Source organism: Typopeltis vanoorti, chromosome 26 (genome assembly GCF_054136105.1).
Source record: "Typopeltis vanoorti isolate ZY-2024b chromosome 26, IOZ_Tvanoo_1.0, whole genome shotgun sequence".
Taxonomy (NCBI): domain Eukaryota; kingdom Metazoa; phylum Arthropoda; class Arachnida; order Uropygi; family Thelyphonidae; genus Typopeltis; species Typopeltis vanoorti.
In genome coordinates, this window is record NC_143574.1 from 8,634,830 (window position 1) to 8,660,019 (window position 25,190).

Sequence of the window (25,190 nt, forward strand, 5' to 3'; positions counted from 1 at the left end):
ATAAACATTAATTAAATTAAGGTGATATTAGATCCCACATTGTTTTAAAACCAAATAAGAAACTCAAAGATTGGAATCAGAGAGTTTCATGCCGAATATAGTATAAAAAAAATATAAAAGTATCGGCGAATACTAGCGTGAGCTAAATGCAAGTAGTCCTAGAATGTAGTACAAACACCGGCAACTCGTTGCAAAGGGGGGAAAGTTCTGATTGCTATTCTTGGTATTTTCCATAATGTAAAAACACATTTCCTAGGAAATGTATGCTGTTATTACATTATGGTCACTACCCAGACCGGTTTCAGCCTTTATTGAGGCTTCATCAGTGAGTAGCTAAGTAAACTAGCTAACTAAGCTAACTAGCTTCATCAGCGATGAAGCCTCAATAAAGGCTGAAACCAGTCTGGATAGTGACCTCCCACCATAATGTAATAACAGCATACATTTCCTAGGAAATGTGTTTTTACATTATGGAAAATACCAAGAATAGCGATCAGAACTTTCCCCATCTTTGCTGTGTTTGTACTACGTTCTAGGACTACTTGCATTTAGCTCACGCTAGTATTCACCGATACTTTTATAGTTTTTTATACTATATTCGGCATGAAACTCTCTGATTCCAATCTTTGAGTTTCTTATTTGGTTTTAAAACAATGTGGGATCTAATATCCCCTTAATTTAATTAATGTTTATTTATATATTGCCGAAATGAAGCCTGTTGGCTCTTTATATTTAAGTAAAGTATTTTTATTTATTTCGATTTGTTTTTTATACTATATTCGAAATGTCTACAATATTTTTCCTTTACTTTCTTCTTTAACTCGTTTAGCTTAACTCAGCAGTCATAACTCTGAGTTGTACTATGGTTGCTTGAAATAGTCTTATCACCTTTAATCCTTTCAGTCTACAATTTAATCCTCCCCCCACCTCAAGGTCGTAACTATGCATCTTTACGTGTACGTAGTTTAGATCTTAGGAATTGCCTCTGGCTGGAGCCAATTCCTTTGTCTAACCAACTGGCTTTCTCTCACACTGATCTTTGAAATTTTATTTGTATTAACAACTGCACCATCAGAGATCGCGTAGAGGAAATGTATATCTTTCCTATACATACAAGAGAAATGTCAGCACAACACGGAAATATCTCTAAAATTCAGCTCTAAGTTGAGCAACATTTGAAACTTACTATTAGTCATTCATGGCTACTTTTACTTGTTCTATCTTTTTATGAGAAGTGCATTGGTAAGGCAAAATCAGGCAAGTTATTTAACAAACAAAACAGTTTATTCATTCTAAACCAAGGTAAATACAAAGATTAATACTACACATATCAAAATATCTGGCTCTAATTCACTCAGCTAAATGACATGGAAACAATGTAAATCACGTGTCTGGTTCTCCACTCAATTTAACAAGCATTTCTTGCTTAAGCTTAATTTTTTGGAACCAGATGAAACTTCTTCACTCCAAGTTCAAATTTGATCATCTTTTTCTTGAAACGCTAAGAAATCGTCTGAACCTGAACCAATGTAAATTATCAGACTGTATGCCAGTATCCAAGTTTTGGGGAGTGATCGTTATTAATATTAAGTTTTTGTAATTAATAATTAACTTTTTTTTTTTTTTCATCTACAGTTGTTCCTTGGAGCTCTAATAGTGTAATATCATATACTTCAGCTGTGACCCAGACACAAGCTAATATATGCATGATGTATGCCTTATTATTTTGATTCATCTTTTGAATGCAGTTAATACCCTATCTCCCTGATGTCCACGTAACATTGGATAAAAAAAAAAAATATATATATATATATAGCTGGCCTGGTTGGCCAAGTGGTTAGCATATCTGCTCTCTAGCCAAGAGGCTGTGAGTTCGAATCCTGCGTAGTCATGGATGTTTGTGATTGTCTTCCACCTTCATACATTCATTCACCCAAGTATAGATACACTCTCCCAATATGGACTGGGTCACCATGGGAGTAGTAGACCCAAAACCTCCCTCAATGGGAGAGGCCTTCACCCTGCAGTGAGTAGAAAAATAGGCTGTTCATCATTATCATATATATATGGTATTTGGATGTAAATATGCATGATATGAGTGTTGTTATTAAATGATGTTAAGGAGGAACTTGACATTGTCAGCATTCAAGAATGTGCATACAAAGATTATCTATGGTGGTATGATCACTTAAGCATAATGGGAGTGGAAAGGTTAGCAAAACAGGTGTTTGATGCCAGGAAAAAGATCCAAGGTTGATTCAGGCAGAAATTCCTTAGAAGGCTGAAATGTTAGATACAACAATATTGGAGTGCTGTCAAGTAATAGACTAATTAGGAAAACTGTTGATGGGAGATTAGTAATAATGTATACTTAATCATGTAGTACTGTCATAATAGTCTGTGCACCCCTTGAAGGTACATATGAATTTGATTATTATGATCTTTTAAATGAACCTCAGTAACAAAAGTTGATTTCTTAGTTATAAAAAATATGAAAACTGAAGTTCCCTTTTCTAATTAAATTATACTTTTTAAATTATAACACAAGCTGCCTAATTAAACTAGGCAGCTTCTGTTTTTCATACTTTATTTATTTATTTATTTTTAATCTAAGAAATCTGATTTCTTCAAATCGCTCTGGGCTGGCTGACCATGCCTTAGATACCCACCATAGAATTCGTTGGAAGAAAACAAAAATAATACACCGCAGCAAGTTTAAATACGAAAGATTATTCAAGGAATCTTCAGCAGCTGTAAAAAACGTTCCTAACCTCAACGATCTAAGAAATCTGATTTCTTCAAAAAAAAAAAAAAAAAATGACTTGTGCTCGCAGTGATTGTGATCTTGTGTAACAGTTCTGCTGACCACTTTAATTCAGTAATTCAATCTTTTTTTTATTTTTGTTTTTTTGAGGAATGCCATTCTTGTACTGGCTTGCAAGATTTTAACAATTTAAAAAAATGATTGCATTCAGTAATAAGCCTATGGATCTTTTATTTTTAATAGTATTTGGTATTTCACAAATTAGTATATAGTTATTTAAATGGGGCTATGTTCAGTGACACAGCAAACAAAATTATATATAGCAGTAACTTCATTTTATATTGCCAATTCGATAAAAAAAATTTTAGAGTGACAGTAATAATTCTACAATAGTTGGTTATAATTTAATAAAATTTGGTATTTAGAACCTGTCTGAATTTTTTTAAATTTCAATTTTTCTTTGAGTCAGAGCATTTACTATGGCAAATGTTGGCAGCAGAAAATTGCATGTTATCATAAGCCCATGCTGAAACTCGTTAGAGCTCTTTTAAATATCATACCATTGTCAGGAGATACCTAAGTAGATCAAAACTAGAAACTAATAATGAATCAGTGCTTAAAACCTGGGAGTAAAATTCCACCTATCTTCTATTAAATGCAGAGAAGAATCTTGGGCTTCTGAAAATGTCCAGTCCTTACCCTCTCATGGTTATGCCTCATTGTTAGGTATGCATTTGACATACTGAATGAAGAAGGGATTAGCTGGCAATTCAGAACTTAATCAACCAAACTGCATTCTTTTACATAAAATTAAAATCAAATATGATAGTACTTCATGATCTGTCATGCCAGCTGGTGTATCACCTGGCAAGAAGTACCCTGCTATTTTAATCACAAATCCAGGGTGGACTGTCAAAAGTCTGTTATTGGGGTAACAAATTTAGTGAAATCAAAAATAGGCATCCTCAACATAAGTATCAGTGGGGAGGGGAGTGAAATTAGTAGAGGAATTGAAACAAAAATGCAGTGCTGACATAGTGTTACAAGATGAAGATGAACAGATGCTGTACTTCTAACTGGTAATTAGTTTACGGAATTAACAATGCATATAAAGTATATTAATTAAAGATAACTTTAATAAATAACTTTTATATTTCGGCAACGTCATGCTGCCATCTTCAGGAACATAAAGATATGGTGTGTGCATGCAGGCACTAACAAAAGCAAATGAGGAAGAAAGCAAGAAACTAATATTGTTCCTAAAGTCCTAATGGTGCCCTCTGGCGGGCTGATTTGGTTGTCTTGGCAGTTGGGCTGAAGTTCTCAAAATATAGCTCTCCCAAATTTGGGGTAGTTTCATGCACCCAAATTTGTTGAGGTTAGGAACGTTTTTTAGAGATTTCACCAGTCAGCCAGCCCAGAGCGGCTGTACTGGTGAAATCAGATGTAGTCTTTGTGTTCTGAAATCCTGATATTTGTTGTTCTGCCTGTTTGGCCAAAGTAGGACAATTTGCAGCTGCATGGGACCTGGTATACACCAGGTAGGTCTAGGGGAAGTGGTTGGTCTTTGGTAGAGCGGATAAGGGATGCCAACTTTTTATATGGTCTGTAACAAGAAGTAAGGTCATATTTTCTGAGGATATTGGTTATTTTCTCAGAGGTGCCCTGGATGTAGGGGATGGTGATAGATTTGGTGTAATCTTTATTGTGGAGGGGGTTTGTGGTTTACTGGTTTTAGTATTTTTTGGATTTTTTGGGGGTTATAGCCATTGGCTAAGAAAGTGTTGTGGATGTAGTTTAGTTCGGTAGTTAGGGCCTTGTCATCTGAGCAGATTAATTTTGCCCTGTTATATAGTGTTTTTATAACCCCATATTGTTGTGAGGGGGGGATGGTGGGATTGCTGGTGAATGTATCTGCCAGTATGGATGGGTTTTCTGTAAACAGAGAAAACCAAAGCTCCATCAAGCTGGCAGGTGATTAAAGTGTCTAGGAAGGGGAGAGTGTTGTTTTCCTCTTTTTCTAAGGTGAACTGGACTCTGGGGTGTTGGTTGTTTAAGTGTGTTAGGAAGGAGTGGAGTGAGTCTGAGCCATGTGGCCAAATAGCGAACACATCATCCACGTAATGAAGCCAAATAGTGGGTTTTTGTGGGGCGAAGTTTAAGGCTTTCTCTTCAAAGGTCTCCATAAAGAAATTGGCCAAGGGTGGGGAAAGTGGTGAACCCATGGCTGTCCCCTCTATCTGTTTGTAGAACTTTCCTTGCCAAATGAAATAGCCTGCGTTCATTGTGAACTGAAATAGGGCTGAGATATCGGGAGGAAACTTGGCTTGGATGAGCTCTAGGGTTTCTTTGAGTGGGAGACATTAGTGAATAGGGAGGAGACGTCAAACTGACCATTATGTCAGTGTGTTGGAGTGAGAGATTTTCTATACTGGCTTTAAAGTGGGCTGAGTTTTTTATGTGTGATGGTGTATTGCCAGTATAGTGTGTGAGCGTTTTGGCTAAATGTTTGGCTAATTTATATGTGGGGGGAATCAATGCCATCCACTATGGGACGTAATGGCACATTTTGTTTATGTATTTTTGGGAGTCCATATAATCGGGGGGGGGGGGTCTAGAGTTGTAAGGTTTTAGTTTGTTAGTGACTTCCATAGGCCAAGAAGTGACTTTCTTAAGTAGTCTGTGGAGAGTTCTAATCTGAGAGCTGGTAGGATTATATTCAATAGGGAGGTAAGTGGTACGGTCTAGTACTAAAGCATTAAGCTTACCTTTGTAGTCCTTTTGATTTAGCACCACAGTAGCGTTTCCCTTATCCGCTTTGGTAATTAGTATTTTTTTTGTTATTCTTCATTTCTTGTAGGGCTATATATTCGTCTTTGGATAAGTTGGTTTTTGGAGGTTTGACTTTAGTGAGAACAAAAAGTTGGCATCCCTTATCTGCTCTACCAAAGACCAACCACTTCCCCTAGACCTACCTGGTGTATACCAGGTCCCTTGCAGCTGCAAATTGTCCTACTTTGGCGAAACAGGCAGAACAACAAATATCAGTATTTCAGAACACAAAGACTACATCTGGTCTCACCAGTACAGCCACTCTGGGCTGGCTGACCATGCCTTAGATACCCACCATAGAATTCGATGGAAGAAAACAAAAATAATACACCACAGCAAGTTTAAATACGAAAGATTATTCAAGGAATCTTCAGCAGCTCTAAAAAAATGTTCCTAACCTTAACGAATTTGGGTGCATTAAACTACCCCAAATTTGGGAGAGCTATATTTTGAGAACTTCAGCCCAACTGCCAAGACAACCAAATCAGCCTGCCAGAGGGCACCATTAGGACTTTAGGAACAATATTAGTTTCTTGCTTTCTTCCTCATTTGCTTTTTTTAGTGCCTGCTTGCACATACCATATCTTTATGTTCCTGAAGATGGCAGCGTGACATTGCCGAAATATAGAAGTTATTTATTAAAGTTATCTTTAATTAATATACTTTATATGCGTTGTTAATTCCGTAAACTAATTACCAGTTATGTTTGACCAACGTATAAGCCTTGCTACTAGAAGCTGTACTTATAAATAATAAATATTATTACAACATGACACCTCCAAATAGTCCAAAGAACTTGTGAGGACGGTACACTATTCCGCTACATACATCTCACCATCTTTCCTACTAAATTCACCAGTTACAACATTATTACCATCAATGCCATATTTTTCTCCTGAGGTTCCATGAGAAAATGCACTGCTATCTTATATGACATCAGCTATCTCACCTTCAGTTTAAAAAAAAACATATAAAGATTCCTCTCATCATGATGAGGATCGAATGCTGCCCTTTTCCAACCATTGGGCACAATGGTCCAATGTTTTTCCAATTGCACTATGGAGGTGCAATTGGATGAAATATAAATTGTTATATTAATAATAATATAATAATTGGGAAAGGAAGGAGTAGTATATTATTCAACATGAAAATAAACCTCTTGAATTAGCAGACAGTGTCAAGTAGAATGATGTTGAACAATTTCATAATGGGGAAATCTGACAGCAAGATTTACTGTGCCTATAAATGCCTTAAAAATGATTTGTAGGGGAGAATTAAAGAAATTTTCAGTCATCAGAGAATGGCCTGGACAGAGGGATGAATTCCAGATGGTTGCGGTAGCATAGTATCCATATACAAAAAGGGAAGTTAAACGAAATTAAACTGAATGCGAGAATTACAGAGGTATTATGGTAAGATTTATGCAAGTATACTTGAGAAATGGTTGAGAAGGATTGCAGAAGGGAAGCTTATTGAGCTACAAACTGGATTCAGGTCAAATAGAGGCTGTCAGGATCAGATTTTCACTTTACAACAACTATTTGTTGTAAAGTGAAATGGGAAGACTATTAAGAAGAGAAAAGATATCACAAAGGGAGCAAAAGTTCTAATGACAATTTGAAAAGCTTGGAATGAAAAATGGAAAAAATTTGAAAAATGGAGGAAAGAATACCGTAAAAGGAATAAAGAATGCAACAGGTGACATTAATAGAAAATAATAGATGAGAATATTCTGATTGTCTGGAGTATTACTTTAAAAGATTGTTAAAAAAAAAAAAAGGTAATCTGACTGAACAGGGATAGAAAATATTCAAGAGAAATGCAGTCAGGGGTACAATACATGAAATGGAATAAGTTGTCTGGAATGTGGAAATGGCAGCTCGAGTAAACTATATTCATCTAGAACTGTTCAAATACGAAAGCTTGAAGCTTTTATTGAACACACTGCATAATTCTGGTCAGAAGTTCAGTTTTAAGGGAAAACAAAATGAATGTGAGAATCACAGAGGAAATTCCCAACATGTATTCCATGTTTGATTTATGCAAATATGCTAGAGAAGAGGCTTAAAAAAATTGTTGAATAGATACCTAGGAAAGAACAAGTGGGTTCAGATTAAATAAGGTTGCCAGGACTAGATAATTACTTTATGATACATAAGTGACAAATGATGGAGATATACCTTTTGTATGTTTGGAAAATAATTGGTCGATGAACAGTTCTTTCCATTGCTTGATATCAAAACAAACTGAAATCCATTTTACAAATGGAATTCATTTAATTTCAGTTATATATATGCAAGAAGATTATAATATTAATTCCTTTTAATTGAATGGGATTCAATGAAATTTGATGTTTATGAGCCAATTAAAATTTACTGAAAATGTTCTATGAGTGGAAAGTTGTAGATTCAAATTCCATCTGGGATGTGGAGAATCTCCAGTTGAAACTAAGCTAACTGGTCTTGTGGTGGCATGGGTTTTTCTGGCAAGAGTAAATCAGTGCAAATGATTGTGATTAGTGGAGTTCCCCAGGGCTCTGTACTAGGGCCAGTACTCTTTAATTTGTATATTAATGATGTAGCAGAAGATTTAAGGGAGGGGGTAACGTTCTGTTGTTTGCTGACGATACAAAACTGAGGATGGACAATAGTTGATAAAGATGATGTAGATATTCTGCAGAATGATTGAAATAAATTGTCAGTGTAGATGACAAAGGACAGTGGTTGTCAGTTTAATGTTGCAAATTGTAAGGTCACTTTGGGATGAAAAGATTGCATACTTTATATCATATTGATGGTACTGGATTACTGGAAACTTGAGGCTAGGAATCTAGGGGTCATGATGGATAGAGGATTCAAGCCCATAGGACAAATTGCAAAATTTGGCAAAATAGCTCAAAGGATTATTAAAAATTTAATTATTAAAAAAAAAAAGGAATAGTGAAGAACACATTAAACAAGTAAAGCTAGGGAGGTTATTATCCCTCTTTAAGGCTATGATTTTTCCACATGACTACTCTTAATAGATTTGTTCATCTGAGTTTCTTGGAGATCAGGAAATGGTGGAGAGGATCTAGAGATGAGTGACCAAGCTGGTGACAGGTCTTTGGAATGCACCCTATGAGAATAGATTGAAGGTGGAGGTGCAGAGTTTAATTCACAACCAGAAGAGAGAAGGCATTGTGAAACTTATGTTATTAAAGGGATTATATAAGAATGACACAAAAGAAAATTTCAATACATGAGTAGTAGTAAGAGAACAAGGGATTTCCCCTAGAAATTGTGTAAAAGTGTGGTTTGTAATGGGTGTGTAGACTAGGTTCTTTGCTTGGTGAATGAGTGGAATGGATTGCCAGAGGTAGTTGTGAGTACTAGTACTCACAACTGTAAGTTTAAGGAGAAGTATATTAGATATTGTATGAATAATGGTTAGTGTGGGTCTCCTGCGATGAGTCACTTGACTCTATGGAAATACCCATATAATAATAATTAATCAGGTTTTTCATTCTTCAAGAGTGACAGTGGGTTAGACAATGTTCATAATTCACAAATATGACATTTAGATAAGATTAATCCTCTCCTTCCCATCATAATGTGCCATTTTCTACATATGGATAAGCCGGTAAGAAATATAACTTAAAGTAACTATTTTATAATTGGGTTCTCTTTTGTATGAATGGTGATTGATTTCATAAAATTATATTTTTATTTATATATTTCATACAAATTGATTTCATAAAACTTAAGAACTCATCACTGTCTTTTTCAGATGTATATCCTCAAGGAGTGTACCAGATATTTTTATCATTGTAACACTGATATTATTTTTAATATGGTTCTGCTACCATTGCCAATCTGTCCACCTCCCTAATTTTCCTTAAAAGTCATTTATTTCTGGTCTCCAGTATCAGCTATTTTATTTTTAATGTGACTTTTCATATTTAAAAATTGGTTTAAAGACTATTCTGTGCTGCTGATTTGGTCCTTTAGTTTCCTCTCTTATTCCCTATAAATTTATTGATCTAGCTTTTCACTTTGGTAGCTTTACTCTATTCTGTTATGTGTTTTAAAGATACCAAGTAATTTTATAAGCTAAGTTTTAATCCTTTTTTTTTCCAAGTAAGCAAACAGACAAGTTAGTCAAGTTTGCGCCTGAACATAGTGCAAGACTGAGGCAACTCATGGTAAAGGTGGAGTAAGTTATGATCACTTTCCTTAGAATTTTCCCTTAATGCAAAGCACATCCCCTTGCAGAGATGTATGATGCTATGTATTAAAGGCAGGGTTCACTACTCAGACCAATTTCAAGCAATGTGAACTTGTCACATTCCTTGGTATCTTTAACATAGTAAAACGACTAAAATATACCACTGTAAAAAACTTTCTACATCTGTTATTTGTTTCTATATTAAATTTGCCATTTTCACAAAAAATTATGCCTAAAATAGGTAAAATAAGGTGCCTGTTATATATATTCATTGCATTTAATGTATTCTGTTTTATTTTTATTATTTTATGTCTAATTTTCATTCTAAATTTGTCATGCCTCTTAATTTGACTCAGAACTTACATGTGGTATGGAAGATACTCCTGTAAAATTTTTCACGTATTTTTAAAAGATACTTACTTCCTTTAAACTATGTGAAAAATTAGTTACTCTTATCTGCTCACCATAAGAACCTCCCCATCATTTAAATCAGCGTTTCTCAAACTTTTCCTATGACGGAACACTTCACAAATCCTGAAATTTTAACAGAGCATCTTGGTTAGAGTCTGATATCATCGGTCTCGTATTCAATGTAAAGGTAAATGCACATTATCGCCGCAGCAGGCTATATTGCATTGCAAAAATACAATACCGTACACTACAGGCATGCTGGACCGCATCGCATTGACCTTGCTTGTGACTGCGTGTTTCCTAGAATAGATATCACTGTACTTCACTCGTTCTCGGAGGCATCGACAACTGTAGGCAGCTGAGTCAAGGCCAGCACGCACTGGCCTTAATAGCACAGTTAACACGAAAAGTGAGGAGCGCTTGATTTTCAAATATGTTTGAACTTGTCACACATTTAAAACCATTCCAGGCTCATATTAATTTTTAAATTTTTCATGGAACACTGGTGTTCTGCGAAACATAGTTTGGGAAATGCTGATTTAGATCATCCTTTTGTCTTCAGTATTCCCTGCTACTGTAAACTTGCCATACTTCAGACATAGCGCTGGCAAAATCTCATACTGCATTCATAGATGGGGGCACCAACTAGGACTTTTAGGATCCTGCCTTTTTATACTTTCTATGCCTTTATACTGGTGTGCCTATGCCTATACACACTGGCAATTTCTTTGTGCACATGAAGATACCTTGGTGACCAAGGCCAAACATTTTTTTAATAACTAAAGTTAATTCCTAGATTTCTGTTTTCTCTTCTAAACAAAGACATTAGTGATTTCCAAGATATTTCTTTGGGCCAGGCATGAGGTCTTATCACCAGTATAATAGCTCATAGTCTGCTTTTGTCATTGTGTTACCAGTTTTCTTTCTGGTTTGTCAAATTGGATGGTTTCATTAGATTTTTCTATCAGTGCCAGGTTACTTCAGGGATCTTTAACCCAAATTTTCTTCTTCCTATACATTTACCTACTCTAACTGATCTCAAATCCTATCCATTGTTTTGCTAATAATAATAGTACATTCTTCCTTTCTTCATTCATGAAGTCTTTTAGTGCTCAAATGATTCAAGCCTTGATATCTTACATAACCAGTGCATTCATACTGATCACCTCTTCATTCTCCAGTGTGTGTGAAGATAACTAGTGAATTTTGATCGCTCCAGAACAGTTCTGTATTATTCTTCAGAAGAAAGATCTTACTTCTCTCCCTTTACTTTTAATGATATTATTCCATTCTGAAATCAAGATCAGTTTTGAATTCTTGGGTTTATATTTAGTCTTTCCTGCACAAACACACATCACATACATAGCTTCTTTAATCTGCAAATAAAGCTAGTGTCTTCTTTCATTCATTCATTCAAACACTGCTTCTTACCTGCACAATCCCTAATACTTTATCAATTCTGAATCCTCCTAACTTTAGAATACTATTCGCACATTTGAAGATAATGCACTATAAACTGTCCTCAGAATGCTTGATGTTATCGAGAAGAAGGCATCCCGCTTAATAGATGATTCCCCGTGCACAAACTTTTGCATACATGCCATTTCAGCATTGTCTTTTTTTAAAGATGTTTTAATTAGTATTACTCCACTGAACTGGTCCCCCATAATTCCTCTACTGTCCTCTAAACATGTAAGAATACAAACATCTCTGCTGGTCAAATATCCATATGAAGTTCAAACTTTAATGTATGGGAGTTGTTTGAAAAGTTAAGCTAAGGTAATCTTGGATTACCTTAGCACAGTTGTTAAAGAACAAAGACTATGAGGATTTTATGTTAAATGGTGTGTGTGTGGGGGGGGGGATGTCTTTATTTCTGTTATTTATTTTATTTTTTTAATGTGACTTCTCACCTACACAATTAATACTTTATTAATCCCTGACCCACCCAACTTTAGAATACCATTCTCATAAAAAGTTGTTAACTTATAGCATAGTGCTATGATAGGGCTAAAGATTTGTTTTTGTATTTATTATTTTTGTATTTTCTATTTTTTACATAATCCAGAAACCATGTCTAAGAGACCATTAGAACAAACAGTTTCTATTATTCCTGAAAAGGAATAATAGAAACTGTTTGAGAAAAATAATAGAGACTCAAAGTGACTGGATGAATGATTCTCCACTGAAAAGGTGATGTAATTATGATGCGAGAGTTACATCTACAGTTTATTTGGAAGCAGAGTTAATTGAGAAAACTAGTACAAGGTGTTGGTAGGATGGAGTATTATCTGGTATTCTTGTGTATAATTAGAAAATTTGATTATGTGAGATTATGCATAATGAAACAAATCATGCATAAGATAATTATTTTAAGACATAATGCATTGTTTCTTCTTTAGGGAATATCAGATGTTGCATGGTCCAGTGATAGTCGGCTGTTAGTAAGTGCTTCTGATGAGAAAACTCTAAAAATATGGGAAGTTAGCTCAGTGAGTATTATCAGCATTGGTGTAATAAGTTTTTTATGCTTTATTTTTCAGTTTGTAAATTAAATATTGTTTGCAATTAGTTTATTTCTTGAGAAATTATTCCTTGTTGGTAGTCAGACATGAGCACAGATTATGGGGGGGGGGTACAGCACTATGACACTTTAAAAATTAGCTTTTGTTAACTGTTGGCATATTAAATGTTGAAGTTTCTATTAAAAAATTGCTTTTCTGCAGTTGAGTATTCAGAATGTTCACTACTTCTTATCAAAAGGGAAGATGTCACGTGAGACTTAAAATTTGTGTAGTGATTTCAGGATGTATTTTTTGTTGTGTAACTTAAAACAGGTCCTTGCTATCTATTAACACTGCTGAATTTTAAAATTTATAACTAATAGATAAGTCTAGTTGACTGGATTTGGACTGGTGAACATATTCAAGTTCATTTTTTGCTATCTCTGCAGTCACATTTGAAAAAAATCAGTCTGATTAATTTGAAGTCTAATGAATTTTACAGTTATCAACTCAGCCACATTTGCTCACACAACCTAATAGCTCATGCTCTGATTAAATGTTTATGTACATCGGTGCATACAGTTTATTATATATAATTTTGATGTATTTAAAATTGGGGATAATTCTTAAATAATGACACTTTTTAAAGGACTTGAACATTTCTTTTCTCTTTCAAAGCATCAGGTGTGTGTGAGAGAGAGTATATTTTTATCATTTGCTTTCTCCCTCACACTCTAAGTGGTAAAATTTTAATTCAAAATAAAAAGAAACCGCTTAAAACAAAATTCCTGATTAATCTGGTACACAAGTTCATATCCCAGGATATCTCATATATAACTTGATTTCCTTAACTTAACTCTTAAATTCCCATTTAACTCACTTAAACCCATTAAGAAATTGAAATCTTTAATTTACGAAAAGCACACGCGTATACATTATCAAATCACTACTAAACTATGCAAGCACCAGTGTATGCTTTGATTCACAATAAGAAAAACATTTAAATATGTGCACAACTTCCTTTCAATCACATAAACCAACAATTATTATCCTGTGTGGACAAAACCCCTGGAACCTCAGTGACTTGTCTCTTACAGAACTTTTATTCTTTCTTGAGTTCACACAACAGAAAGACTTGAGACAAAATTGTTCTTTATATGACAAGCAAATTCTTCTTGCAACTTAAAATCAGAACACTGAAGAAAACATATCGTCGTCATCCAAGACATTTCTGTAACTTCACTTTCTATATGAAAGCAGCAGCACGCTCCACTGACTAAACTACCAAAAATCATATCATCACACTTTAGAATGCATTAACTTTCTATATAAAAGTCACATTCTTCTCAAAACCTAATCAAAAGACATGCCACTTCAGAACAACCTTCTATATTAAAGCTTCTGAAGAAATAACTAAAATTATATCAACAGTTAGGATGAATTCTCAGTCTGATGTGTGATTTCTAATTACAACAAACTTTACTGGGCCCATTCTATATGAACTTGAAAATGAAAGTTCCTTTCAATCTTAACTGAAATAAATCATACATGGATTAATGACTCCTAAAAATCTCATACATCTCGTTATACAAGGATGTTCTCTTTGTCTTTTATCTCTAACTTTTCTTCTAATTTCTGTCCAGTCTTCGTGTATTAAAGGCATAGAAATGGCACAATTTTTTCTTCTTGCTGTGTTCCTTTTTTACTCCATGGAGAGCTGAATGCTTAGCAACATCCAGTAATGTTCTTTTCATTCATCTACAAACCACCATCGCAATTCTGTCCTGATCAGATGGACCGGCCACCACCTCACCCTGCTATCTATGTTGGTGACGTCAACTCCAATCACACCATGTGGTCTTGTGTGGGATTATTATTATATGGCACCTCCATGTAGTCCATAGACTCATTGCAGGAGACCCAAATTATAACATTTATCGGGTCAAAGCTGATAACTGAGAGGAGACTTCCACATAGCCTTTAAAGGAATGCGGAGAACCGACCAGGGCTTCTGACCTAACGTCCAATCCTCACCTTCTCGTGGTCACCCTGTTGGGTATCTACTTTGATACTGAACGAACGAGGATGGGCTGGCAATTTGGGATTTAGCCGACCAAATTGTATTCTTATTGGTTAAACCAAAATAAAAAATGATGGTACAACATGACAAAATTTCATGCCAGCTGGGGCGTCGCCCGGTTAAACAAGGCCCCCGTTGTTTTCGCCAGGGGAACCAGGGCGAACAGTGAAAAGTCAGCTACTGGAACAAATCTGAAAACAAACCCCAACTCAACATCACCAGAGTTAAAGATCGGTACTATCAACGTAAGAAGCCTGAATGGCAAAGAAATGGAACTAGCTGAGGAATTAGATAAGTACCAGATCGACATAATAGGGGTGACTGAAACAAAAAAGACCAAAACTGGTGAGATCTTTCTGAGCAATAAATACAAAATGTTATATTCAGGCAATGACAATCAAGGAAAAGGAGTAGCCATAGTATTCAACACAAAATACGAGGCTAATCTTCTTGAATGGCAGTCAGTCTCAAGTAGAGTAATGTGGGCAAATATGAGAATGGGGAACTGGACAATGAGACTTATTTGTGCTTATGGTCCCACAGAAGGTTCTACTAAGGTAGAAGTGGAGGAATTTTTTCAGGCTTTAGAAAAAGCAACTGACACAATGAAAAAGGAAAAGTTGGTCCTTGTTGGGGATCTAAATAGCAGAGTAGGAAATGATTGTGAGACATACAAAAATATTTTGGGAAAATTTAGAGAAAAGAGCAAAGCTAATAATAATGGCAAATATCTGTTGGATTTCTGCTCAGGACATGGACTGGTTATTACTAACACCATGTTCCAACATAAAAATGTGCACAAATTCACATGGAGAGAAGAGGCTAGGAATAAGAAAAGTCTCGTTGACTATGTTATTGTTGATGGTGATGTTTTCTCCCTGGTGCAGGACAACCAGAGTGTACGGAGGATTTGAAATTGGAAGTGATCACTATTTAGTCTTTAGGAGGATAAAATTGAATTTCATATTGAAAAGAATAACATGTAAGAAAGTTTTAAAGCGAATAAAAGTTGAGCAGCTCTCAGATGTGAACTGTAGACTAAAATATAGAAAGATTATTGAAAAGAAAATGAAAGAGTTTGAGAACAGGAATTAAACCTTGGAGATTCAGGGGCAAACTCTGAAGAAAACATTGATTCTGCCAGAGAGGCATGTGGTGAGGTTGTCTGCAAGGATAAAAAAATCAGAACTCCCTGGTGGACACAGGAAGTTAAAGAGGCAGTGAACGAAAAGAAGAAAGCATATCAAAAGTTCCTGGCAAATAAGTCAGCTTTTACTCTTACAGAATACAGAGACAAATGTAAGAAAGCTAAACAGTGTGTAAAACTAGCTAAACAAAAGTCATGGGAGGACTTTGGCAAGAATATAAAAAATTAATATCAAGGTGGAAAAATATTCTGGAGGTTGTTTAAGAAGCTTAGGAATGGAGGAAAGAGTGCTGTAAAAGGAATTAGAGATGATAAAGGTGACATGAAAACAGGAGACAAAGATATCCTTGAAGTATTGAGTAATTACTTTGAAAGACTGCTAAATGAAACAAGCAGTGATGACAGCACAGTCATAAAAAAACACTGACCAGGCATGCAGTCAGGAATACATATCCATACTTGAAGTAGAAAAAGCCATCAAAGGCTTGAAATGTGGAAAGGCAGCAGGAGTAGATGATATTCGACCAGAAATGCTGAAGTATGGTGGTATAAGAGTCTTACAGTGGCTGCACTGCATAGTTCAGAAAGCCTGGACAGAGGGACGAATTCCCGATGATTGGAGTAGAGCTCTCATAGTACCCATATATAAAAAGGGAAATAAAACTGAATGTGAGAATTAGAGGTATTTCCCTCCTGAGTGTTCCTTGAGAAACAGTTGAGAAGAATTGTGGAAGAAAAGCTTGTTGAAGAACAAGCTGGATTCAGGCCAAATAGAGGCTGTCAGGATCAGATCTTCACTTTACGACAAATAGTCGAGAAAGCATGGGAATATAAGATGTTTGTATACTTAAATACAAAGATCTGTATTTAAGTTTTGTCGATTTGGAAAAGGCATATGACAAGGTGCAAGAGAGAAGCTATTCAATACGCTGCAGTTATATGGTGTCAATGGGGCATTATATCAAGCAATACTTAGTCTTTATTTGAGTTGTAAGTCAGCAGTTAGAATTGAAGAAAGTACAGGAAGATGGTTTAATGTTAAATCTGGCGTGAGACAAGGATGTACATTATCCCCTCTGTTATTCATTATCTATATGGATTACATTAAGAAGGAATGTGGTATTAAACCTGATATCAAAATTGGAGATGTTAATGTCAGCTCTTTGCTTTATGCGGATGATGTTATACTTCTAAATAAATCCGCTACAAGTCTGCAAGATTCTCTGACTAAATTGAATAGTTGTTGTAATAGATATGGTATGAAGGTCAGCAATAAAAAGACAAAGACAATGAAAATAGGCAGAATCATTGAAAATGTCAACTGTGTTGTGAATGGAGAACCTGTGGAACAAGTAAAACATTTCAGCTACTTAGGCATGATTTTTACTGAAGATGGTAAATTAAATATGGAAATAGACAACAGAATCAACAAAGTTGGTATGGTTGGAAGTCAATTGAATAAAGTCATATGGAATAAGAGAGAAATTAGCCAGAACGCTAAATTAGCTGTATACAAGACTGTTCAAACCAGTTTTAACTTATGGATCTGAGAGCTGGGTCAGAAGTTAAGCACTAGAGACTGCAGATATGAGAGGCCTGAGAAAGATTAGAGTTGTGAACAGATGGCATCAATGGCAATATCATATTAAAAACAAGGATATTTGGAAAGAACTTGACATTGTCTGCATCCAGGAATGCATTAGCAGAGCTGATCTCAGGTGGTGTGGTCACTTGAACAGAATGGGCGAGGAAAGATTAGCAAAGCAAGTGTTCCCTGCGTTGGTAGGAAAACAACGCAGAGGAAGACCAAGGTATAGATGGATTGATACGGTACAAAGTCTCTTAGATGATACAAATATAAGATCTGATAATGTTGGAGTCTTGATAAGTAACAGACTGATTTGGAGGAAAATTGTAGATAGGAAGTTAGTAGTGATGTAAATTTTTCATGTAGTACTTTCATATCCTGTTCACCCCTTGTGGGTACATGGCAGGAATTTGATGATGATCATTTTAGCACTTGCTAGGAAATACATCTGATAAATTTCCGCTGAAGTCCACCATTGTGGGCTGCCATTACTGTTTACCTGCATTGGGCTTGAAACAATGCAGTTCCTTGTTCACAATGCAGAAAAGTTTATTTAATTATAATTTTGTAATGAAATAGCCAGGAATTATAATAGGTCATCATTTCTCAATCCTTTATGTACTGAGGCAAGCTTGCTTATTTATTTATGTAATGTGAATTATAGCTGTAACTTTCACTTCCTTTGTCATTGATAACATTTCGTAAGAATTTGTGTATATACAAATGGCACCAACATCGCAATACTTTTGAGAGCTCATACAAAGTTATAATTAAACGATAATATCTAATTTTGATAAATTTATTTCGCTTCTAAATAAGACTTCATAGGAAATATAAAAAAAAAAATAGTTAATCAAAACTTCTTTCTTGTAACATAAAAACAAAGATGTTTAACTAACATCAAAATAGTGCTGCATTACTAATTTCTTAATTTTAATTCATTTAATAAATTTTAAATTTGTGAGATATGCAAATTTTGATATAGATATCCCACAAGACTGTTCTCTCCTTTCCTCTATCACTTTTTTTTTTTGAAGTATTTAAATAGTTTTACCATCGAAATTTTTATTTCCAGAAATATAACCACAGTTTCATATTCAAGGACATCAGTCCCACTAGTACACCATTGAAATTTTAAGATAAATCCAATTTATGCAACTTCAACAATTGCCATAATCAGAGAAATTAAAATCGTTGAATTTTCCTTGTATTCAGCAGTGATATGATTCTTATCTGAAAACTTGCAGATTTGAAATTCAAGTAAAGTGATTAAACGAGCTATTTAATTTTACAAGTTGTATTCACCATGTGTTAAGATTGCCACACTTTCATAAAATAACTGAAAATTCGTAAGGTGTACTTGAATTTTTGTCATAGTCAAGAAGAAATTAATAGATGTCTTTCTTCCATTATAAAGATTGAATCAAACCATCCAAGCAGAATTTGAGTTGAGTGAAGACTGTCTCTGCTGGCATCCAAAAAAATTACATAAAGTGAGCAAGTTGAGATATATCTTGTCATCTTTGTATCTTCAGGATACAAAGTATATAGGAAATCTGAAATATGAAGTGATCATTTACTTTTGAGCAGGATAAAAATGAATATTGTATTGAAAAGGAAGAAGATATGCACAAAAGTTTTTTTAAACACAACCAAAGGCAAGTAACATTCAGAGTTGAACTATGGATTCAAATATACAAATATTATTGGAGAAGAATAAAGCTCAAACCTTGGAATTTTGCTGGTAAATGCTGAAGAAAATGTTGATTCAGCCAGAGAAACATGTGGTGAAGTTGTTTTCAAGGATAGGAAAATCCAAACTTCATGGTGGACTCAAACAGGCAATCTTGGAAAAGAAGAAAGTACAGTATATCAAAATTCCTGGCAAGTAAGTCAGCAGGGAATACAGAGAAAAAATGTGAGATGGCTAACTATGTGTAAGAGTTTAACAAGTCATGGGACAATTTTTGTTAGAATATATACTTGTTCCTATTGAAAATGCAGATTAGAGTACTATGAAAGAAATCAGAATAACAAGATGGCATTACAAACTGAGGATAAATTCTGAATGTGGAGGAAGAGTACCTTGAAGGATTATTGAGTGAGAATGACTGAAGGAGCGACAGAACAATGATTTTATATATATATATATATATATATATACACATACACATACAGGTAATTTTCTTTTTATACGATTTCGGTTATCACCAAATATTCATCAGTAGTATTTCTTGTTTTCTGTCTAACTACAACAACAACATAAAAAAGCCAAATGTAAGATAAACTATAAAAACGTTTCATGGTTAATATGAAGTTTTGCTTTTGTATATATGCTATTTCATAAGGAGTGTGGTTATGTGAGCTGAATAATGTAATGTTTTTTTATATTTTGTTGGTGTCAAATCATTCTTTGCTACTAACATTGAAAAATTCATTTAAAAATGTATTTATTTATCTTTGTATATTTCAGGGAAAATGCTTAAAAACACTCAAAGGGCATAGTAACTACGTATTTTGTTGCAATTTTAATCCACAGTCAAATCTCATTGTGTCTGGTTCGGTAAGTTTATTTTGCTGTAATAATAAACTGAATTAGTTTATCCAACATGTTGCAGATTTATTAAAATTTTCATTGTAGTAAATCTTAGATCTTAGACCTGCTATGATGTTGTTCATTGCAGTCCATTTCACTGTTTTTGTAATGTTCCAAATGATCTTTTAGTATGTAGTTTCCGTTAGTCTACTCGTCTAATTCTCTTTTTTGCATTTTGTTAATATGCTTTGTCATTCCTTTTTTTTCTTTTGCTATCCATTCATTTACTGGTTGTAAAGACACTTTTCATATCTCTGCATTTCTGAGCTTATTCTAATTTTGTTTTTTCCCACAATTTTGTAGCAGTGTTTAACTGCTTGAACTTAACTATTTTAGCTCTCATTTTGGATGCATAAATTAAAATTGGTCTTATTATTCAATAAAACCAGTACATAAATTTATATATACTTACAATAACTTAAATTTTTGTTTTTCCACATTTATCTTCTTAAAAATCCATAAATCTTGTTTGCTTAAGTGACTGTTTTTTTTTTTTTACATCATTTTCTGTTATTTCTTTCTGACTTAATCTGAATTCTTGAATATTTAAAATTACTTATTTTAATATTTATTTAATACTTAAAAATAAACAGATACTTAAGTACTTTAAGTATCTACTGATCACATGCATGTGGTTAGTAGGTAACATTATTTGTTGCCTACTAATCACAAAAGTTTTTGTTTTTTCGGTTTATATTTCGATATAATATTTTTGGCATGTCTGTTGGAAATGAAAACTCATATAAATTATCTTGTGTGCCTGGTACCATTATTATGTCGTTTGCAAAGCAGATAGATTTTTGCATTATCAGTTTTTATTTTCTTTAACATTAATCTTAATTCTATTCATTCATTAAAATATTGAACAGTAGTGAATTTAATGAATCACCCTATCCATTTCCTTTCTTTCATTTCATTATTGAAGTACCTATTATTAGATGCACAGACATAGCTTATCTGTATAAATATCTGATAAGCGTTTTACTAAAATAAAGAGCCAGAAGGCTTCAGTTCGGCAATGCAAAAATTATAAAAATCAAGTGGATGTTAGATCCAGCATTATTTCAAAGCCGAATGTAGAAACTATGAAATTTTTGTAAAATTAAATTGACCAGAGAATTGAACGGAATACCAGCATTTACGAGTTGCCCTAGCCCGGACCACTAGAAAATATGCACATTGCCCAAGCATCCATATATTCGCTTTTTAATTCGGTCCATTTTTTTAAGGTTTCACTGGTCTGACAGCTGTTTCGAACTAGTTGGTTCTTGTCGGAGACCAGGGAGAAACCTTAAGAGTGCAAAAACTTTCATTTAATTGGAACTTGAAACTTCGGAGAGGTGTATTTTTTGTAAGCGAACTCTCGATCGATGCATAAAAGTATTTACTAAAATAAAGAGCCAAAAGGCGTCAGAACTGTTTCTGCCTGGTCTCTGACAAGTACCATCCAGTTTGAAACAGCTGTTAGGCCAGTGAAGCCTTAAAAAAAAAAAAAAATGGACCAAATTAGAAAGTGAATATATGGACGCCTGGACAGCATGCATGTTTTCTAAAGTGGTCCGCACTGGGAAAACTTGTAAATGCCCACAGACGTATTCCTGTAAGCTCTCTAGTCAACTTATTTTTACAAAACTTTCATAGTTTCTATTGAAATAATGCTGGATCTAATATCCACTTGATTTTTATAATCTGATAAGCTTTACTGTCTTTTTATTATCACATTATATTGAAAATATTTTGCAATTTTCTATTAGTTTTACTGCAAATATTGTGAACAGGATTTTAGATCTTTCAACTCTAAAACCTAATTGTTTTCATTTAATATCTGGGATTCATTTATAATTTCTTATATATGTTTTGTACATGTTTTTCAGTGCGGTTGATAATAAATTAATCCTTCTGTAAACATTTGGATCTGTTTCATAATCTTTTTTCCTCTTACGTGTTCAGACTTGGATCTCCCTCAGCCTTTCTGTTTGGTCAACAGCAAATGCCACAGGAGCAACCAATCTCATAAATGCCTGATTTTTTTTTTTTTTTTTTTTTCATAGGATGAGGGGAGGTTTTGATAGATGTAAGAATCTGGAGATCTTATGCAATGGTAAAAAAGCCACTTGAATATTGCGCTCACAGAGCAACATTGCCACTTTTGTAACATTCTTGATGCAAGTACAGGAGTTATAGAATGTGTGTGTGTTAAGAATTTTGTTGATTGTCTTGGGTTCATAACTGTTGAGGGCAAGGTTATGCCTCAGGTAGTATAGTTCTTAACTCCTATTAATTGATGTATGTACTGGCATGCTCTATCTTGTAATGTTTTCATCATGCCTATCTTTTGTAATGATGATTGTGTGAATCAGGATGTATAAATATTCTAGTTGTGGTAAGTTTTCTGTATACTGAAAAAGGTAATCTTTTTTTCTTCTTGCACTGCGATGCAAGTCGTTTAGATAGATAGCCATTGAAATGTATTAAGTCATTCATGGTTCCTGATGGTGGGAAACCTGGCAAGTCCTTCTTTTTGTTTCTAATATTTGTCCTGAAATATGAAAAAAGTGTTGTCTGTACAGTGTTTGAATAGTCTCACTGTGGGAAAAAAGTTTACAAGCAAATCCACTGTGTCATCCCTAGGTACAGTGGTGAAAAGATTGACAATATCTAAACTTGCTAGAATGTCAGAAGGCTCTATATTTGTGTTTTACCTGTTCAATAAAATGTAAGCTATTCTTTGCATATGATTCTGTCTTCCCTATATGTGAAGCTCCCAGGCTCGTCAGATACCTTGCCAAGTTTGAGGTCTGGGAATGTTTCCCATCTACAATTGTCCTTAACGGAATCTCTCTCTTTTTTTTTTTTTTTTTGGTATATTTTTGGTGCTCTATTAATTCTTGGGACTAATGGATGTTTAGATGATAAATATTTTTAAAATTTTTCTGGCCAATTAGGTAACTTTGATCATATAGTCTGTTTTATTATGCATATGCCATGTGGGATTCTGGTCTAAGGATAATAAGTAGGTGTTAGGATCATCTAATAGGATGTTAATTTTTCTTATGTATTCATCTTTGTTCATAACTACTGTTGCATTTCCTTTGTCTGCCTTCACTATTACTATGTTTTTACCTGACTGTAATTATTTAAGACATTAATTCCAATTTCCATATGTTACTAGGCAGTACTTTAATTTTGAGTAACAGAGCTGAAGTTTGAAATTGGATGAGGTTTGCAGAGTCTCTTGGAAGTTAACATATTCTATTTTCAATGTACACTATGATGTCCACTTTTGGAATGTTCTTTGGAGATAAAGCAAAATCAAAACCTTTTGCTAAGAGATTCTTTTTGGTTCTAGATAAGACTTTGGAAGAAAGATGAATGAATTTTAGAATGGTCTAGATCTTTTTGGAATAAAAAGGACTTGCTATGGGTTCTCCACTTTCTCCAGCCTTGACCATCCTCTTTATGGAAAATTTTGAAATGGATGCAATTAAAAACCATTACAAGAAACCGAAAACTTGGTTACGTTACATTGATATTTTCATTATTTGATCTGGAACCATGGATGATTTAATTAATTTCAATGACTATCTGAACAACTTGCATCCCAATGCAAGAAGAAGGAATAAAAAAGATTACCTTTTCAATATACAGAAAAACCTACCACAACTGAAAGATTTATACATGCTGCTTCATTCCATTATAATTGATAGGCATGATTAAAACATTATGAGATAGAGCATACAAGATGCCCAGTACATCAATTTAATAGGAGAGAATTACACTGCCTGAAGCATAACCCACCTTCAATGGTTATGAACCCAAGACAATCAACAAAATTCTTAACACACCTTCTATAACTCCTGTACTGAGATTTTAAGAATGCAACACTGTTCCATGAGTACAATATTCAAGTAGCTTTTTTACCATTGCATAAGATCTCTAGATTCTTACACCTACCCAAACCTTCACATCATTCTATGATAAAACCAGGCGTTTGAGATTCATTGCTTCTGTGGCATTTGCTATGTCAGCTAAACAGAAAGGTTGCGGGAGATCCAAGTCTGAAAACTTAAGAGGTGGTGAAAAATGAAGACAGCATAAATCAAATTTGGCATCCCATATAACCCCATAGGCCACTAAGTAGTTTGGTAACAGACAAAGAGGCCTTATATTGATCATAACTGTTTTATAAGAAAGTTGAAAGACTCCTCTGAAATGTTGTGGATCCCCACACAATACAATAAAAAATTGTGGCTTAATGCTACACCAAGTTTGGTCTGCTTTCATTAAAAATCTAACTGCTGCAGACCTAGGATGCGATACACGTGACACTACAGAACATGACAGTAGCAACCAGCATTGTTCCAACACACATGTGGTAATTAATTTAACATTTTTATTCTGGTTATTTAGATGTATGAATTGAAGTTCTTTATTCTATTGTGTGCAGTTGTTTCTGGTTTTTTCTGTAGATCGTTTGCTAATAACCCCTGACAATGTAAGTCTGAACGATTTATAAAACTTGTAATTATATTTTATAAAACTCATTAATTATCTTAAAACATGGTCTCAATACCAGAAACTATCTACAGAACTGCTAAACCATAGAAACTTAGAAATTTATGCATTCAAATAGACCGTCCTAGTTTAGCATTTATTAGTTTTATGTGAAGCCAAGTTGCTTGGTAGTGACAAGCCAATGAATTTAACACATAAGTGAATATGATGATATAAGAACAATTAAACCAACTGCGAATATGTGTAGATGAAATACATAGCAGAATTTGTCCAACTGGTTTAGTGACATCTACAGCACTTCTCAGTTATGGTGTTAGCGATTCATTTCTTTGTGAAATTGGTTTTTTCTATACAGGATATTTAGTAAGAATATTACTGGATATTATTATGCAGTTTGCAGTAAATGTATATAGATGAAGCATTTGTAATAAGTAATGCTGTTATTATTCACTTGCAAGATACACTTGAGAAAGTTTTTTGCATATTGATAAAAAAAGGTATTTGTTACTGATTTTTTTTTAATTTTTTTTTTTTTTTAGTATCTTAG

General features: G+C 34.2%; 1 protein-coding gene across 2 annotated transcripts in view; it reads left to right on the forward strand.

Moving 5' to 3' along the window:
* Positions 1-25,190, forward strand: part of wds (WD repeat-containing protein wds) — a 168,212-nt gene that overhangs the window by 42,876 nt on the left and 100,146 nt on the right. For both annotated transcript variants that reach the window (XM_090414877.1, XM_090414878.1), the window contains exons 5-6: positions 12,616-12,705; positions 20,006-20,095. In XM_090414877.1, coding sequence (XP_090271003.1) covers positions 12,616-12,705; positions 20,006-20,095 — 180 coding nt within the window. The remainder of the gene's footprint in view (positions 1-12,615; positions 12,706-20,005; positions 20,096-25,190) is intronic.